At 56.6% G+C, this 18,574-nt stretch overlaps 1 protein-coding gene and 1 long non-coding RNA gene across 2 annotated transcripts in view; one reads left to right on the top strand and one right to left on the bottom strand.

Moving 5' to 3' along the window:
- The window catches only part of RBM19 (RNA binding motif protein 19), a 122,764-nt gene that overhangs the window by 85,244 nt on the left and 18,946 nt on the right, over nucleotides 1-18,574 (top strand). The window contains exons 22-23 of the mRNA XM_070475327.1: nucleotides 189-294; nucleotides 15,016-15,136. Coding sequence (XP_070331428.1) covers nucleotides 189-294; nucleotides 15,016-15,136 — 227 coding nt within the window. The remainder of the gene's footprint in view (nucleotides 1-188; nucleotides 295-15,015; nucleotides 15,137-18,574) is intronic.
- LOC139037795 (uncharacterized) lies at nucleotides 280-8,061 on the bottom strand. Its single transcript, XR_011490701.1, has 4 exons — nucleotides 7,816-8,061; nucleotides 4,751-5,060; nucleotides 2,694-2,837; nucleotides 280-1,454 (listed from the first exon to the last, which is right to left on the bottom strand). It is a non-coding gene; the product is annotated as an uncharacterized lncRNA (long non-coding RNA).

An 18,574-nucleotide genomic window follows, 5' to 3' on the forward strand; every position in this document is an offset into this window, starting at 1 on the left:
GGGCACGTGCTGGCCAGTGGGGAGCCGACACCAACACGAGTGTGTGCACACGTGTGCAGGCTCTAAGCACCCCGCTCTAATGACTGGCAAGGATCAGTGAGTGGGGATCGGTCCTGGCCCACCCTCACATGCGCCCCCCACCCGGCTCCAGTGCAGGCAGTTCTGAAACTCGCATGTTTTTGTTCCAGCACCTTCGGGGAGCTGAAGACCGTCCGCTTGCCGAAGAAGATGACCGGGACAGGCACGCACAGAGGCTTCGGCTTCGTTGACTTCCTCACCAAGCAGGATGCGAAGGTGAGACCAGGGCCCCTCCCACCCAGCCTCTCCTTTTGGGGCCATTTTGCCAAAGAAGCAACAAGGCCTCTTAACAGATGAGGGTGCCCCCTTCCCGCCCCCTGCCCATGTGGGTTTCCTCTCCGCTCCTCCCCACAACCCTGCTCATTTGTATGACATCCTTGGAAGAGAAGACCCTGGATTTTGTGTTGGAGGAAGGGGCAGTTCAGGGTCAGACAGCAAGCACTGTGGAGAGTGTTGAGGGAAGCCGGTGGGTGGTGCTCAGTAAGGTCGCCCCCAGGCAGCCCAGCGGGAACCCCTCGGTCACCTCTTTCCCCGCTTCTTCCCACTGCTGCCTGGGGCTTCTGTTTTGTGCTGGTTTCAGGTGAGGTCAAGCCAGGCAGGTGCTGCTGTGTGTGAGCACAGGTGCAGAGCTACTTGAAGAGAGCTTTTATTTGAGAAGCAAGGCGGCCTCTCCGGGTCTGGGGCTTGGCGCACGGGGGTCCTGAGTCCTTGTCCTCTCTCCGCAGCAGCAGAGAGGGGCAGAGGCCATGTGACCCGGTTCATTCAGCTGTGTCCATGGTCGCTGGGCTCCCTCTGTGAGCCCGTGCCACGGCCCGCCCGCCCCCACCCCGGGGCTTCCCTTGAGGGCTCAGTACAGCGGGGGGCAGCTCACACTGAGGGCTGGCACGCGCCCTGCTTGCAACGAGGCATCTTCGGAGAAGCAGAGTGTCGGCTGGGAGCACACCCGTTCGCCTGCTGCAGGGGTGGAGCTGGAGGTGGCAGCTCAGGAACACAGCTGCGGCCTTTGTGGGCCCCGGGAAACGCGCACCGGCAGAGAGGGTGCCCCGAGACCCCGGCAAGCCTGCCAGCCAGCCACCTTTGTCTCAGCGTCTTGAACTTAAGTGCCTGCTTTGTTGACACGTGGGCCATGTTTGTCCAGACATCTGCTCTTCTTTCTTCTTGCCTGGCAGCCCTCCCTTGCCTCCCATCCTCGTGGCAGGAGAGACCGCACCCCCTGCATGCTGCCAGCGCATGCACGGCCTTGACACTCACCAGCATGGGGTGAGGGATCCTCGTGCTGGCTGGGCGGGAGGCTGGGAACAGCACATCCAGAGCACGGCTCTTAACGGCTGGCCACTCTGCTTTCTCAGCTTTGGCCTGTTCCTCAGTCTCCTCCTCTGTAAAAAAACAGGACGATGACAGGTCCCACGGTCACGGAGTGAAGGCAGATGGTGACATGGGTCCTGGCACGCGGTGCTCATTTGCGCCAGCCCAGGTCCCTTCAGGGCCACCAGCCCTCCATCTGTGGACAGGAGAGGAGAGGCCTGCAAGATAGTGCTTTCTCCACTGTGTCCATCGAGCCCTGAACTTCCATGTTTGTGTAGAACCACCATCATCTTCTCTATGTCAGGGAGACTGTGACCAGAGGAGAAATGAAGGGGCTTCACTCCTGGTCCCTAAATCACACCTTTTATTCAGGGACAGTTGGGTCTCCCAGGTTGCTCAGTGGTAAAGAATCTGCCTGCCAACGTAGGAGACACAAGAGACACAGGTTCAATCCCTAGATCAGGGAGATCCCCTGGAGGAGGGCATGGTAACCCACTCCAGTATCCTTGCCTGGAGAATTCCATAGACAGAGGATCCTGGTGAGCTACAGTCCATGTGGTCTCAAAGAGTTGGACAGAACTGAAGCTACTTAGCATGACACAGCACAGCCAGGGCTGGCTGTCAGGGCACAGACTCTGCAGCCAGGATCCTAGTACTTACCTGCAGTGTGACCTTGAGGGGGGTCCTATATGCCTCAGTTACCCCCCTCCGTATATAACAAGAATGAGATGTCCCTCATCCTGTTGTCGTGAGGTCTGAATGAAGTGATAGTCTCAGAATGGGATTTGGCCCCCATGAGCTGTGTGTTCGCTGCCATGAGAAGGATGGTGAGGGTGATGGTGGTGATGATTTGAGAAGGCGGCATAGAAGGAGCAAAGAGAGAAGTTGTCAGCACTCCTCCAGCTGGAAGCCGAGGCCTCTCCCCAGAGCTTGACAGCAGAATTAACGTGGCTCTCAGTGCCCAAAGGGTGGGACCAGACGTGAGCTTCCAGCCTTGAAATTCCACGTGCCCGCACCCCCAGGACACAGTCAATATCGCATCGTTCCCTGGGATCATTAGAACGGGGCAGGGGGGCAGGGCAGTGCCAGCGCCCACTTGGCCAGCGCCCCGCACTGGAGGCCAGGCTGCAAATGTCCTCTGCCAAGCCCAGCACAGCCCTCTGCCGATTCATGGAGGTGGCTCCTCCTCCCCTGCCCACCCCCGCCCCTTCTCTCCCTTCCATCCTGGGCTCGGGGAGGAGAAAGGGCAGCCGAGGACAGCGAGGCTGCAACCCCACACCCCCCCGGGACTGGCTCTCGCTGCCCCTCACCTCAGACAGGCGGCAGCCGGGCTCCGGAGCTGCCCGGGCCCCGACGTCCCCCGCCTCAGTGTCGGGACGGCAGGCCCTTTGTGCCACCGAGGAGGAGCGAGCTGGTCTCCCGTAAAGTCTGAACCCGCCTGGAGCGCGTCTCTCCTGCAAAGATCCCTTTGCTCTTTTTGCTTCCCGGAGAGGCCGCCGTGCCTTCTCCCACTCCTTCTCCCCGTCTGTCTGAAGAACTTTATTGTCTCCCGAGTGGAACATTAGCGCTCTCCACTGACCCATAGCGCCGTGCGCGCTGCATATCGGTGAATGGAATTCTGAATATTGTAAATACCTGGTTAGCTCAAGGGTGGGCGTGAGTTTGAAGAGGGAAAGCAACGCTGGAAGGAAACATTGAGTTAGAAAACCCCGGAGATCCTTTTTTTCCCCTTCTCCAAAGACAGCACTCATGGGAATCCCAGGGCTGGCAGAGGGGCCTCCAGGACCTCTCCCCCTCCCCCATTTCTCAGGGCAAGCACCCTCCTCACCCCCAGTGGTTCTCCCTTTGAAGACCTGCCTTAGAAACCCTTTCCGGTTCTTGACTGAACCCTGACCACTTGGCTGTCTCACCAAGGGCTTCATTTCATCCCCGTTTTTCTCCCCCACGTGAAGATGAGCAGTCGGGCACTGTCTTGCCATCAACAGCGACTGAACTTGAAGATGTAAGCCTCCCACGGGGGCCCCAAGAAGTCCTCAGACAGGAGAAAAGGCAAAGGGGAGGAAAAAATGGGGAGGGGGACTCCTATGACGGGTAGAGGCAGGGAAGAAGTAAAGGCTGATTGCAGCACCTCGGGTCTGGAGAGCAGTGAGGAGACGAGGGCAGTGAACCCAAGTGTGTAACTCAGCACAGGGCTCCTCCCTGGTACCAGCTGGTCCACTTCACCAGCTGGCAGAGGAGAGAGTTAGGCTCCCTAGTCAGTCCCCAGAGATATCCCTGCGGCACCCAGGTCTCTCTTTGGGCCCCGAGCATGGGCCATCTGCATCCTCCCCGCACCCAGGGATTCTCAGCCTTCTGACCTTGCTCCATGACCCCGTGTTCCAACCCAGCACATCCTGGGGAACTCCATCATCTGTCTGCCCCCCACCCCGGGGGTCAAGCGTACACCCCCAAATAGGAAAGAGAATGCTAGCGCGAGGATCTACGGAGAGCTCAGGGTAACCAGGCAACTGAGGACAATAGTCAGAGGCTGCAGCCGGCCGGGCAGGCTTTGTGTGTGACACATACTCGGCACACGCATTGTCTCATCCCAACCTGCGGCAACCCCGGAATGTGAGAGAGGTTTGCGTTAACTCGCTCGCAGGTTTCTCCAAGCACTGGCTAAGCTCTGTGCGTACAGGGCCGTGGGAAGCCAAGACCTGGCTCTTGCTGAGATGCTAAACTGGGGGTGGGACCTGGCCGTCAGCCCCTGTCACAGGCTCCCAGAGCTGGCAGGTTCTCCCAAACCTAGGGCGTTTCACCAGCCCCTGATGCCCCAGGCATAAATGTCAGTCCCTCTGAAAGGGCTGCTTATTACCTGAACCTCCAGGTGCAGTGAGCCTGCCTGTCTCAAAGAACCTTCCCCCACGTGCTGGAAGGAAGCAGGGATAAAGTTTGGTGAGGCAGACGGGAAGTCCCGAATTCAGTGGTCTTCTCCTGTGGCCTAGGTCTGCCCTTACGTGTAGGGGTGTTTGTAGTGTCTTAGGCTCACACAGTTCTCTGGGCCCTGATGATGTTTCTGGAAGGGGAGCTCCTTGGCACCGATTTAAAAAGCACATCCACTTCTAAAAGCCCATCTGGGCATTCGCATGCATAGGCTTAAGGAAGCCATTTGCCAGATGGAAAAACTAAGGTTCAAAGGGATGGGGCCACTTGGCCAGAGCTGAGAAACCCCACATGTCCGTCTGATTCCAAAACCCACGTGAGCACTTCCTCCCTTCATTCACGTATTCACTTAAAGCGAGTGTTGGCTGCAACCAGACGGTGCGCCCAGCCCCTCTGCCCCACACCCCCAACCATCCCCAACCCCTCCCCAAAGAAAAGGACTCACCAATTAGACATTTTGGAGGAAGGCCAAAAGGCTGGACCTAAAAACGTCTCTTGGGAATAGGCCCAGGATGGAATCAACTCCTCCGGGGGCCCCAGAGAAGTAGCGGGCATCCCTTTAGGGGCCTCCACAGCCCCAGTCTCCATCCAGCCCTCCCAAGCCTCAGAGGAAGCAGTTTTCTACCTGGGCGGGCGACCTGGGATTCCAGACCAGCTGTGTCCCTGCCCATTGGCCGAGAGGCCACCAATAGCCATTGGGATTCCACATTGAAGCCGCCACCTTCTCCATCTTTACCTGGACCGCCGGTTGGTCACTGAGGAAGAAGAGCAGACTTGAGGCCCAGCAACCAGAACATCCTTTTTTTTTCTTTTTCTTTTCCTCCCCATGCATGCGCCTTTAATTTCTCCCTTCCCTGAGCCCACCGAGCCTTTGTACTTTTGCAGTTGCAGCTGTTTTTATTTGCCGCCGCTGCTGTTGTTTTAAAAGGTCTATTTTCACATGGAATGTTATCCAATTAGCAGAGCAATGTGTTGGCTTAAATAAACACTTGGGGGGAGCCAGCAGTAGGGAGATGGGATGGCGGGCGGGTTGGCAGGCAGCGTTCTTCTCACTGGTAAACAGCCGCAGCTTTAATTGGGGGGTTGCGCCAGTTGACGTCTCCTTTCCCACTTCTCACTTTTCGCATGCTGCCGGTTAGGGGGAGAAGGCAGGGAGGGGTGATGTGGGCACACGGTCTCAGGCCCACTCCAGTTGGGGTGATGCTGAGCGTCTTGTAGGGGGAGTCGCATCGGGCCTCTCTGCACCTATGCACCTCGCCTTACAAATTCCACCAAAACAAGACTGGTGGTGGGAAGAGGTGATGGCGAGCAAGCCAGACAGAGCTTCTCAAGGCAGAGACAGCCGCCTCCTCGCTGGGTGCCTGGCCGTGGTGCAGGCGCCGTCAACAGCGATTGCCATCAGGCTAGTGATGGTGTGCGGTCTGCACACGTTTGCTTATCCGAGTGCAAGGACTGCAGAGAGTACAGCCTGCTCCGAGGCCCCGAGGGAGTGCAGCCAGGGACTGGAGGGGACCCGGCCCCCTGGGACTGAGGAATCCAGGCTGCGTCCTCCCCCCGGCGGCCCATATTCTAGAAAGGTAGGGCGGCACGGTGGTTAGCGGTGTGGCCTGTGAAATCAGAGCTGCCTCCTTCCATCTGTGTGAATGTACGCAAGGGGTTTCCTGTCCCCGCACCCCAAGTTACTCATCCCTGCAACCAGAAATAATAGTACTGCCGCTTGAGGCAGCTGTGAAGGTTAAGTGGAAGGATGCGTGCCAAGCGATTGCCATAGGCTTTGGCAGAGGGCCCCAGAGAAACAGAGGCAGTGGTGTGCTCCGGGCCCCCTGGGGGGTGGGCACGCTGCACTTTGGAGACTGGGTGTCAGTTGCCTTTTGTTTCCTTAACTGGGTACAAATCCAGGAATTAGGGTGCTGTCTCCACTGGTCTGTTGAAGCATGTGTGTTAAGTGTGTGTATTCGTGCCTGTGGGGTTTTTATTTATCTTTAGCTTCGACTGCACTGAGTCTTCATCGCTGCATGGGCTTTTCTCTCGTTGTGTCAAGCAGGGGCTACTCTCTAGTTGTGGTTCGAGAGCTTCTCATAGTGGTGGTTTCTCCTGTTGTGGAGCGCGGGCTCTGGGCATGTGGGCTTCAGCGGTTGTGGCACTCAGGCCCGATTGCCGTGCAGCATCTGGGATCTTCCCGGACCAGGGACCAAACCCATGTCGCCTGTATTGGCAGGTGGACTCTTAACCCCTGCCTGGACCAACAGGGAGTCCTCATGCTGGTACTTTAATTGCAAGTTTTGCCTAGTTCCTATCAGGCCCCGGGGCTAAAAGAAAATACGTTTGAATCCTCAGCCTTGCACTTCAGAGCAAGGATTTGGACTCAGCCAGCACATTTATGGGCTGAGAACCCGGGATCAGGACAAGCCACCCTCGTCAGACTAGCAAATGTTCATCCATCATCACTGGGGATGAGTGGCCCAAAGCGTGCCCACATGCTGCCTGTGTCCCTCTGTCCCTCTGTGTGTCCTGAAGCTGCCCCACCCCCATGGGGTCAGAGTGGAGGCCACAGGGCTCCACCGCTCTGAGAAGGGCTTGGGTTCAGATGTCCTCGTCTCAGATTTACTCGGCGATCTAGACCAGTTCCCAAGGAAAGGTAGCCAGCCCAGCCCAGCTGGATGGCCTTTCTCCCTCCCAGCAGGACAGAGCCATCATCATCTTGAAATCAGATTACCGGGAATTCCCTAGCAGTTCTGTGCTTGGAACTTCAGGCTTTTGCTGCCGAGGGCCCAGGGTTTAGTCCCTGGTTGGGGAACTAAGGTCCTACGAGCTGTTGTGGCACGGCCAAAAAAAGTAATGATGGAACTAAACTACCAAGGGCAGGATCTCAGGGCCCAGGAATCACAGGCCCTGAGTGTGTGCCAGGCGCTGGATTAAATGCTTAGTCAGATATTCTCAGCCTCAGGAAGCCTGAAGCTCCACCACTTTGTAATGGAGGAAGCGAACACTCAGAAGTTTCTCGTCAGGTCAAAGGCAAGAAAGCAGCAAGACCAAGCTTTCCGCGCCGCTGTGAAGCCCACGTCCATCGCCAGACCCCGCCGCCTCACTGCCTGGGCCCTCGGCTCCCTGGGCTGGGGGGCCTCTTTTTCTAGTGGCTCTCTTCTCCCTCTCCGAGCTCATAGGTCATGTGTCACCTTCCTGTTCCCTGGTTCTGTCCCTTCATTTGCTCTTAGTAGGTCCTCCAGTGATGTTGAGTAGAGTTGAGCTGTGTGGATGGATGGACACAAAGTAGAGACATCTAGTCATCTGAAAGATTTAGACACACAGCCTAGAAAATGGGTCCCTGAGTGTTCCTTAGAAAACCGCCCTCAGCTCCATGATATCGGACCTTGGAGTGGCCCCGGGTGCTGGGTGGGGGCCCCCCAGTAGGAGTCACCAGTGTTGTGCAAAGAACCCCATTTATTCAGGGGGCCAGCTCCTCCCCCGTGGAGGCAGAAGCAGCTGGAAAATTTGCCAGAGCTCGCTTACCGGAGTCGAGGAGTGTTGGCCCAGGGACAGAAATGATGTGCTCCTCAGGAGCACAGGACGCGGTCCAAAAGGAGACGGTACCGAACGCTCCAGGGCGGCGGCCCCTCCTCCTAGGAGCCACCAGCCCCTGGTGTCCGACACCCTCAGCCGAGAAGGAGCCGCAGTCCCAGCAGGGCCAGTGCTCCAAGCTCACGTGGTCCTTCTTGGCTGGCATGGGCTGTGCTTCCTCCAGGCATCAGGGGCACAGATGGTTTGGGACAGGTTGGCGGCATCCGTGTTCAGGTGGATCTGGCATGTGCTGAGAGATGCTGCCCTCCCTCTCGGCAGGAGACAGCAGAGGGGCCGAGAGATGCCGCGGTCTTCTCGGGACAGGAGGCCTGGCCTGGGTCCCTGAGACGGGAGTCCTGCCAAGGGCATCAGATGGGCTTTTGTTGCCAGGAGGCAGAGGCCCATCTCCAGGGAGAGTGGGAGAAATACCTCCTACCCGGCGCTGGAGGCCAGGGCTCTCAGGGGCCCGCAGTTGGGGGCTTAAGTCAGAGAAGGTGAAAGAGGCATGCTTCTGGGATGGCCGGGACAGAGAGCCGGGTGATGGGGACAGCTCCGGACCTAGGCCTGAGACCTGCTGTCTGAAGCGGGCCGTCCATCTGCCCGGGTCAAGGCAGAGAGACTTGAGGCGGCCATCTGCGTCAGCAAACAGAACCCAACCCCAGATGGTTCAAGGGAAGAGAGAATCGTGGAGGGGTAAGAAGGGCTCAGGGGCTCACCAGGGACCATGCAATCCACCCCCCTCCCAGGGCCAGTGACAGTGGGAGCTGCTGCCACCTTAGGCTAAGGGACCGTGAAGGGACAGGTGAGGGCTTGAGCTGTCAAGGGGGAGCCACCAGCAGGAGCTGTCATACTAGAGGGAGGGAGTGAGCGAGAAAGTCCCCCGACCTCTCTGACCCCTCCCTCCAACCTCCCATATGCTTGTCCTAAACTGAACCCAGGGCCTGTGAGCCCTGGTTACCCCTACGGGAGAGTCACCTCGGAGAAGGGGGCGCAGAGGAGGAGCAGAAATAACCAGCACGGGCACATGGGATCGTGATAGGAAGTGGCCCCGAAGTGGCCCAGTTAGGGGTGGATGCCTTGTCTTCTGTGGCCTCCTCCTCCTCTTTACCAAACTACTGCATCCTTCGAGTTCTGTTCTGCACCTCCAGGCTTCGATGGTGACCCTGCTGGGGGACCGATCAGGTATTGGGCCGAGTCCTAGTGGCCCGGGTGACTTCCCATCCTGAGGTCCTGAAGTCATGCATGTTGGGAGTGGGGTCTCCTGTCCATCTCGGTGCCACACCCAGGAGTGTGTGTGTGTGTGTGTGTGTGTGTGTGTGTGTGTGTGAGGTCTTGGCCTAACCAAAGGCAGAGCCTCTGCCTTGATGGGACAGACGTACTCCTTTTCCTGCCGCCTGCACGGACTGAATCCAGGGGCTGGGAGAGCCAGGGCAGGACCCCTAAGTCCCAGGCAGCCCTCCTTCTCCAACCAGGACCAATCTCAGCGTCCCTCCCAGTCTGGAGATGTTTTCGAGATCCTCGGTGGAGACGACTCCAAGACCTGTTCTGTACCTACTGAGCACGTGTTGTTCTGAGCCCTGTGCTGGGGGCGGCAAGGATAGAGGCCTCCCTTGGAGGTTCAGGTCGAGCTGGGGAGCCTGGCACACAAGCAGGTGCTGTAAGACGGCTGGGGGCGCAGGGCACAGCGTGGGGGAGCTGGAGTCTGTATGAGGGGAGCGGGGGGCCACCAGCAAGTCGGCTCTGACAAGGGGAGCCCTTCCGAGGCTGAGAATGTTGTGACGGCTCAGGGCTGGAGCCCCGTGGAGGTGAAAGGATAAGTAAGAAGGGCCTGTGCTGCGCTGTGCTTAGTCCTCAGTCGTGTCCAACTCTGCGATCCCATGGACTGTAGCCCACCAGGATCCTCTGTCCATGGGGGGGTCTCCAGGCAAGAAAACGAGCGGGTTGCTGTGCCCTCCTTCGGGGGATCTTCCTGATCCAGGGATCGTACTCTCGCTTTACAGCCTGAGCCACCAGAGAAGCCCAGGAATACGGGAGTGGGAAACCTATTCCTTCTCCAAGGGAGCTTCCCGACCCAGGAATCACGCCGGGGTCTCCTGCATTGCAGGTGGACTCTTTACCAGCTGAGCTACCAGGGAAGCCCGAGAAGAGCCTTGACGTGCCTACAAACCTTGGCCTCTGTTTTCCTCTCCTTGAAATGGGAGCATGACCTGTGTCCTCATGAGAAGGCTGAGGTTCACATGCTTAGAGTTCTCTGAAGCCGGGGAGATCGGTAATCCTGGGTGCGCAGGCCCTTGGATGGCAAGAGAGGAACACAGGCGCCAGAAGTAGGATTTGGCGAGAAGCAGAGAGCTGGGAACCGCTGACTTTCCACTTCCTCCTGCGTTGGGACACCCAGCCCCGCACCGAGCCCTGGGCAGCCCACCATGACTGAGGCCCTGCGGGCATGCCATGCCTGGAGCTGAGGTCTGGGAGGCTTTTCTCTGTGGAGAAGATGGCGTGGGTTGGGAGGAAGCTGCTATCAGACAGCAGGCCAGAGAGGCTGGAGCTGTGCCTGGACCCTTCCGCTGCACTGGCCCGAAAGCTCCAAGGTCTGGGGCTGGGTCTCCCCCTCACCGTTCCTCTGTCTCAAATATAACAGGCTCCTCTGGGCTCTTTTTTTTTTTCCTTTTTTTTAAGCAGATCATTCTTTTAAAATTAGTTATTTCTGGCTGCGCTGGGTCTTCCATGCTGTGTGTGGACTTTCTCTAGTTGCAGCGAGCAGGGGCTACTGTTGGTTGTGCGCAAGTTTCTCATTGCAGTGGCTTCTCTTGTGGAACATGGGCTCTGGGCTCTGGGCTCAGGAGTTTCCACTCCTGGGCTCTAGAGCACAGGCTCAGTAGTTGAGGTGCATGGGCTTAGTTGCTCCACGGCACGTGGGCTGTCCTGGGCCAGGGATCGAACCCATGTGCCTTGCCTTAGCATGCAGATTCTTAACCAGTGGACCACCAGGGAAGTCGTAACCATTTCTTTTTTTAAGTCCTTATTGAATTTGTTACAATATCATTTCTGTTTTATTTTTTTGTTTTTGTTTTTTGCCCCAAGGCATGTGGGATTTTAGCCCCGTGACCAGGGATCGAACCTGCACCCCCAGAGATTGAACCTGTACCCCCTACAGTGGAAGGTGAAATCTTAGCCACTGGACCACCAGGGAAGTCCCCAGGCTCTTTTAAGGAGGCCCAAATTACTCGGGATTACCCAAAGCCAGTTTTAGCCAGAAATCACTGTCCTTCCTGCTCGGGACAGTTTGAGGCCACTACATTCCAACCAGTGAGGCAATGGGGCTGGAAACACAACCTGATTTCCTACTCACCTGAGGGGATTAGAACCAGGAAGGGTAGCTCTGCTATTTTTAGAGATTCACATATTGTGCTCTAACCTCAAATACAAAAGAGCTTTCGTAGCCTACTTACTATTGTTCCTGCTCTTCAGCGTGGCAATGGGAAGTCAGGGGCACACGTCACAATAATAACAACAGCCAGCCTTTAGTGAGAATTACCGTGCCGGGCAGTGCAGTGTTAGACTTAATAGTTCATTGAATCTGCACAACCATTCTTCTCTGCTACCTCTAGATTTACACATGGGGAATCTGAAGCTCAGAGAGGTTAAGCAGCTTGCCCCAGATCACACAACTTATAAGTGATGAAGCAGGAATTTGAACCACAAGTAGGCTTAGACTGTAAAGAATCTACCTGCAGTGCAGTAGACTTGGGTTCGATCCCTGATTCGGGACGATCCCCTGGAGAAGGGAATGGCTACCCACTCCAGTAGTTTTGCCTGGAGAATCCCATGGACAGAGGAGCCTGGGGACCTACAGTTCATGGGGTCACAGGAGTCAGACACAACTGAGCAACTCACACACAGACACAGCCCAGGTCCAAGCCCCCAGTCTTAACTGCCATGCACCCTCCTGTCTTAGAGTGAAATGCCCTTCCAAAGAGAAGGGGATGAAAATTTGCAAGGGGTGACAGGAGGCTGGGAGACGGAATTTTTAGCAATTCCCACAATGAACAGGGCTTCCCCAGTGGCTCAGCCATAAAGAATCTGATTGTAATGCAGGGGACACAGGTTCAATCCCTGGGTTGGGAAGATCCCCTGGAGGAGGAAGTGGCAACCCACTCCAGTATTCTTGCCTGGAGAATTCCATGGACAGAGGAGCCTGGTGGGCTATGGTCAGTCCATGGGGTTGCAAAGAGTCAGACACGACTTAATGACTTTACCATCATCACAGTGAACAGAGACTGCTCCAGGCTTTGTGTGGCACTGGAATGGAGAGCGGGTAAGAAAGAAACACAGATGTGACGACTGGAGCCAGAGAGAGACTAGGGCTGGAGCATCGCGCCTGGACCCTCCTTCCAGGCTCCATTATCATTTCTTCCGACTCTGACTCAGCCCCTCCCAGAGGCTGCCACTCAGCCACCCCCACCCGACCGTGTCCCCTGGGACCACCGCTCCTCAGGGACCCTGGTACCAGGATGGAGTACCCACCCCACCAGACTCCCGACCAATTTCTCTCCCCCCTCTTAATACCCCAGCTCCCCAAGTCAGGCTGTTTCTCTGCCTTGCCAGCTGAGAACGCGTGTGTTTTAAAGCTCTGAATGGGCCATTTCGGCTCGGAGTCCAGATGCATTTTTATATCTGTGTGGGAAAAAAAAATGCAGAGGCTCGGCTGGCAGTCAGAAAGAGTTTTTAAATTAACGTGTTTTTTTTTAAAAGAAAAGTTTCCTGCACCTGGCCCCTCTCAGAAAAGCACAGAGAAGAGCAAAAGCATTTCTTTAACTTGGCCTCACCCACATTTAATTTTTAAGAGATAACATGTCCCACCCACCTCGCCCAGGTACTTTTCAGATGCAGCTGTCTATCAAATACCTACTCTGTGCCACCCTTGGGGTTCATGCTGTGTAAATCTCACAAGTAACCCCATTTTACAGGTAAGGAAACAGAGGCTCATCGTGGGGCAGTTGGCTTACCCAGGGTCACACTTGTCTTCCTAGGCTGCCGTGGCTTAAAACAGCAGAAATGTCTTCTCTCACTGTGGGTGCTTGCCAAGTCGCTTCAGTCGTGTCCAACTCTCTGCGACCCCCATGGACTGTATAGCCTGCCAGGCTTCTCTGGCCATGGGATTCCCCAAGCAAAAATACTGGAGTGGATTGCCATGCCCTCCTTCAGGGATCTTCCCGACTCAAAGATTGAACTCGCATCTTTTTTGTCTCCTACATTGGCAGAAGGGTTCTTTATCACTAGTGCCACCTGGGAAGCCCTCTTGCAGTCAAGGCCAGGTATCCGAGATCAGGGTGCAGAAGTGTTGGTTTCTTCTCTGGAAATCTCTGTTCCATGGCCTCTCCTAGCGTCTAGTGACAGCCGGCATTCCTTGGCTTGTGGACACCATTCCAACCTCGGTCCTCACAGGCATTTACCCTGTGTCTTCCCATGGCCATCTCTTGTAAGAACGCCAGTCACACTGGATCAGGGGCCCACCCTGCTCCACCATGTCCTTGCCTTAATTTAACTGCAGCTGCAAAGACCCTCTTTGCAAATAAAGTCACAGCCTGATGAGACGTGGAGGGGGTGGGGGTGCCCGTGTCAGGGCTAGGATTTCCATGTATCTTCTTTGCGACAGGGACCCAATCCAACCTGTAACCATCACAGTACAGATGAGGTTAGAGAGGGCTTGATTCCGGTCCAGACCACTCCCGGGTACATGCTGCCTCCTCACAGCATCAGAGAAGCCAGAGGGACATCCCCCCATAGCATCTCTTCTCGTAGCAGATGGCGCTGACTGCTACCCGGAAGCAGAAAGCAAGACACTGCTGCCAGCCGCTACTGCTCCCCAGTGCTGACAGTGCCCAGGGACCCTCTTCAAACTCAGGGCTAACCCAAGGCCCCTCTGCCTAGAGGTAAAAAAAAATCAGAGCTGTCAGTGGTGGCAACACCACCTCCAGGAGAGCTAGCATCTATTGAGCACTTGCTGTGTGCCCCCAGGCTGTTCTGGGCACTTTGCGGATTAACACTACTCTAGAACCCTAGAGGAGGGTGCTGCTGAAACACGCATTTTACAGATGAGGAAACTGAGGCCAGGGAGGTTTCTTTAGCCCAAGACCCTGAGGCTAGGAAGTGCAGAACCCACCCTGCCCAGGCAGAGTGGCCTCAGAGCCCAAGCTCCTGGCCACCAAGCACCACCAGCCTCTGTGTAATCAGGGGTGTTTTGGGAAGGGCCCCAGCACAGAGCCATTTAGCTCTAGACCAGGTGATAACTGAAAACGGAACCCGTCGGTGCCGTACAATTCCATTTACATGAGGTCTTCAGAACAGGCAAATCTGCAGAGCTGGAAAGTAGACTAGTGTTTGCTGGGGGTCCCGGGGGATGGGGAGTGGCTGCCGGAGGGTCCACAGTTCCTTTTGGGGTGATAATGGTTCACTGAGCTCTAAATGTCTGTGTCCATCACTGTTCTAAAATGTCTGGAGATGATCACATGGCTGTGAATAGACTAAAAGCCGTTGCATTGGAGATGGGTGACTCAGGTGGTAGGTGAGTTATATCTCAGTAAAACTGTTACAAAACAAAAATCAAAAAGAGGGAAGTAGGCAGTGTGCAGGGGAGGGTCGGGAAGAGTGGAAAGCAGGAGGGGGAAGAGCTGGGTGGATGCTGGGGCCCCCGAGCGTGGTTCTGCAGAGGGCAGCAGAGAGCCAGGGGACGGAACCCCCAGGGCCGGTGGAGGACGTGTCTGCCACCCAGTGTAAGCAAGGGGCCCGTGTGCTTGTCATCGAGGGGCCAGACCAGCTCGGCCTCCTCAAGAGGCGCTGCCCCAGGAGGAAGGCCAGCCAACTAACAGGCTCGCTGTCCCCAGACGGGCTGTGACCCGGGAGGGGAGCCGGCCACCTGGCCCAGGCACCAATCATAGGCCGGGACAGCGGCTGTTGTGACCACCCTGCCACTTGTAGCTGCGTCCCTGGTCACGTAACCCCTTAGTGGAAGAGGAGGGCCCAGTGCCTCCTCACACCCCCACCGGGGAGCGGGTGTCCAGGGGCCAGAGCTGGCCTTCAGATGTGCGGTGCCGGCGGGCAGGCGGCCAGGCTGCAGGGAGGTCTCTGCTCACGCGCTGTGTCTCTCTCCAGAGAGCCTTCAATGCACTGTGTCACAGTACCCACCTGTACGGCCGGAGGCTGGTGCTGGAGTGGGCCGACTCGGAGGTGAGCCTGCAGGCCCTGCGGCGCAAGACAGCCGAGCACTTCCACGGTAAGAGGACTGCAGGGGGCCAGGCACCTGGTCCCCCCCGCCCCTCCATGTCTTCTCCACCTGCTCTCCGTATTCCTTCTGCCTCTCCGAGCCAGTGGGGAGTGCTGACCTCTGCAGATGGCATCGGTGGCCTCCACACCCGTGGTGTTTTTCCGTCTAGTCCGGTCATTGGGAGGCCTGGCAGAAAGTCAGGGAGACGAGGCGCCTGGATCAGGGTGGTCATCCTCACCACTGCACCCCCACCACCGCCGCCTCCCTTCCTGTCCGGCTGCGCTGGCTGTCACTGCCACCAAAGGCCACAGCTCCTGTCCAGTGGCCCTCTCCACCCAGCGAGTGCTCTGTCCAGAGGCCAAGCCAGGGGCCCCTCGCCCCGATTTTCCTGCAGCCAATACCCCTTTACTTGTCCCTCCTCAGTTACCTGGTTAAAGCACCATGCACTTCCTGCCAGGACCCTGGTGGTCCCAGGCCCAAGCCCCGCCTCTCATGCACCTTGGTGGTATCACCCGGCCTCACCGATGACTCAGCCCCCGCCCCCCGCTAATTATCAGTGAGCCCCTGCCGTGTCCCAGCGCCAGGAGTGCGGCAGTGACCTGGGGTTGAGGGGGTTGGGTCCAGGTGGAAGGTGCTGGATCCAGAAAGGCCTCCCGGCAGAGGTGACACTTGTGCCCACAGAAGGGCTGCCCGAGGTTGTTGTGAGTGTGACACATGGAGAGACAGGGCAGCCAGCATGGTGGGAGCAGGCGGAAAGGATGACCAGGGGGGCTTACACAAACCTTGCCTTCTCCGGCACGTTGTCCAGAAGTGGAATGGAAGCCCTATGATTGTAGCACCGCCCACCAGACTCTTTAGCACACACCCCCCCTGCCAACCCCAGGGGCCTCTCCCTCCTAATCCTTCCCCACCACATCTCCCTCAGAGGTCACCGTCCCCAGATGCCCAGCAGGACACTGTCTCTGCATATGCTGTTCCCTCTGCTCACAATGCCTTGCCTCGACTTTTTTTTTTCATCCTGGTCAGTGCCTATCTAGCCTTTAAGGCCCAGTGCAAAGGACACCTCCTCCAGGAAGCCTTCCCTTTCCCCGCTCCCGAGGTTATCAGTAATGGCTCTGTCCTCTGCTCTTTGCACCTGTGTTCCTATATCTCCTTGCCGCATTGTCGTGTATTTCTTTACTATTCTTCTCGCTGGAGTGGCGCCTTTCCCGTGGAGACTGCACCACCGGACTCTGTCAGGACTTTGTCACTGATGGGTTGATCTCTGAGCCCCCATGCCAGCCAAGGCCCGTCTGAGACTGGGGAATCCATAAGTAAAGGCAAACGAGAAACCAGAGATGTTAGGGCTAAGTACACAGCCACAAGCACACAACTCAATAAGTCCCCAAATCCTATCTTTATCGACAGCCATTGACAGGCCCAAATGCACCCATCGGCAAATGTTTGTGTAAGGGACTCTCCCATCCCCCCCACCTCCCCTCCCTGGGGCCAGCAGGCGAGTGCAGGCTCAGCAGTCCTGTCCTGCCTCAGAGAGCAGCCCCCTTCAATAGATTGATCTCCAAAGACAGCATTATTGCCTCCCCCCAAAAGAAAGCTGCAGCAGGAAGCGCTTCTGTGAGATTGGCCATCTCCCCAGGTCAACTGCAGGCCGAGGCCCATTCAGGGGCAGGTATTAGGTGGGCCAGAAAGTTGGTTTGGGGGACTTGCCTGGTGGTCCAGTGGTTAAGAATCCACCTGCCAATGCAGAGGACACGGGTTCAATCCCTGGTCTGGGAACTTAGGTCCCACATGCCACGAGGCAACTAAGACCACGCACCACAGCTGCTGAGCCCGCGCCCTAGCAGCTGTGCTCCGCGACAAGAGAAGCCCCCTCAATGAAAAACCCGAGTACCACAACTAGAGAGTAGCCCCCACTTGCCGCAACTAGAGAAAAAGGCCATGCGCAGCCACCAAGACCCAGCGCAGCCAAAAATAAATAAGTTTTTTTAAACAGTTTGTTCATGAACTGTCTTTTGAAAAAAACCTGACGATGGTTTGGAAAAGATGGTATGGAAAAAAAACCAAATGAACTTTCTGGCCAACCTAATGCAATAATAGCAGGGAAAATGGCAGTGGTTTTGCATGCATCTTCCCGTTCATGAACTCACAGCGCTGTGCAGTGGCTGTGATCAGCCCCATTTTGCAGGTGACAGAACTGAGAGCAGCTGAGCGTAGAGGGACCTGTGACAGCTACTGTGTATTAATAATAAGGACTCCCTCCGCTGGGGCATCATCTGTATGTGACAGGCATCGTCTCATCCTCACAGCAGCCCTTGCTGCTGTGGGTGCTGCTGTCCCCAGCTTGTTGTTCAGTCGCTAAGTCGTGTCGACCACATGGACTCCAGCACGCCAGCCTTCCCTGTCCTTAACTGTCTCTTGGAGTTTGCTCAGACTCATGTCCAGTGAGTCAGTGATGCCATCCAACCTGCTCATCCTCTGTTGTCCCCTTCTCCTCTTGGCCCTCAATCTTTCCCAGCATCAGGGTCTTTTCCATTGAGTCAGTTCTTTGCATCCGGTGGCCAAAGTATTCATCTTACAGATAAAGAAACTGAAGCATGGAGAGGTGCAGCTGAGCGCCTCCTAGCCGAGCGTCCTGGGACAAGTCACTGCACCCCTGAGGCTTCTGTCTCCCATTCCACAGATGAGGATGTGAATAGTTCCCCTGTATGGAGTCATGACCTGATCGGTGATAACAAGGACAGCACAGAGTGCCTTTTTTTCCCACCCACACAGCATGCCTAGAACGTTGTTGTTTAGTAGCTCAGTTGTGTCTGACTCTTGCGACCTCATGGTCTGTAGCCCACCAGGCTCCTCTGTCCATGGGATTTCCCAGACAAGAATACTGGAGTGGGTTGCCATTTCCTACACCAGGGGATCTTCCCAGCCCAGGGATCGAATCCGTGTCTCCTGCACTGGCAGGCAGATTCTTTACTGCTAGCCACCAGGGGTAGATGCCCTCAATCACCCCGTTTTACAGATGAAGACAGAACTTGCCCAGGGTCACGCAGATAGTAGGGGGTGGAAGCAGAGTTTGCACTCTCGGACAGCCTAGCTATAGCACCCCATCCTTGGGATGACACCCCCTCCATCCCTCCCCAGTAGGCAGAACGCCATGGGGGAAGCAGGACAGACACATCAGCCAGAAACCGGTGCTCTGAAAATGCCAGCCCTCTCACCCACCCGCCCATTGTCTGCTGGATCTCCTTGGGAACAGGGGTACCTGCGGCAGCCCTGAATACTCAGAATAGGGCTGCTGCCTTCCGGCCCTCCTGGCTGCACCCTTTTCCCGGCTCTGCCCCTTCCCCATGGCGAAAAGTACCCAGCTCATTTGTGTCAAAATCCGCATTGTTCAGAGCTTCCAGGGGCCTGGCAGACTCCGAGGGCAGGTGGGATCCATGCCCAGTTCCT

The sequence above is a fragment of the Odocoileus virginianus genome, chromosome 12 (genome assembly GCF_023699985.2).
Source record: "Odocoileus virginianus isolate 20LAN1187 ecotype Illinois chromosome 12, Ovbor_1.2, whole genome shotgun sequence".
In the NCBI taxonomy this organism is placed as follows: domain Eukaryota; kingdom Metazoa; phylum Chordata; class Mammalia; order Artiodactyla; family Cervidae; genus Odocoileus; species Odocoileus virginianus.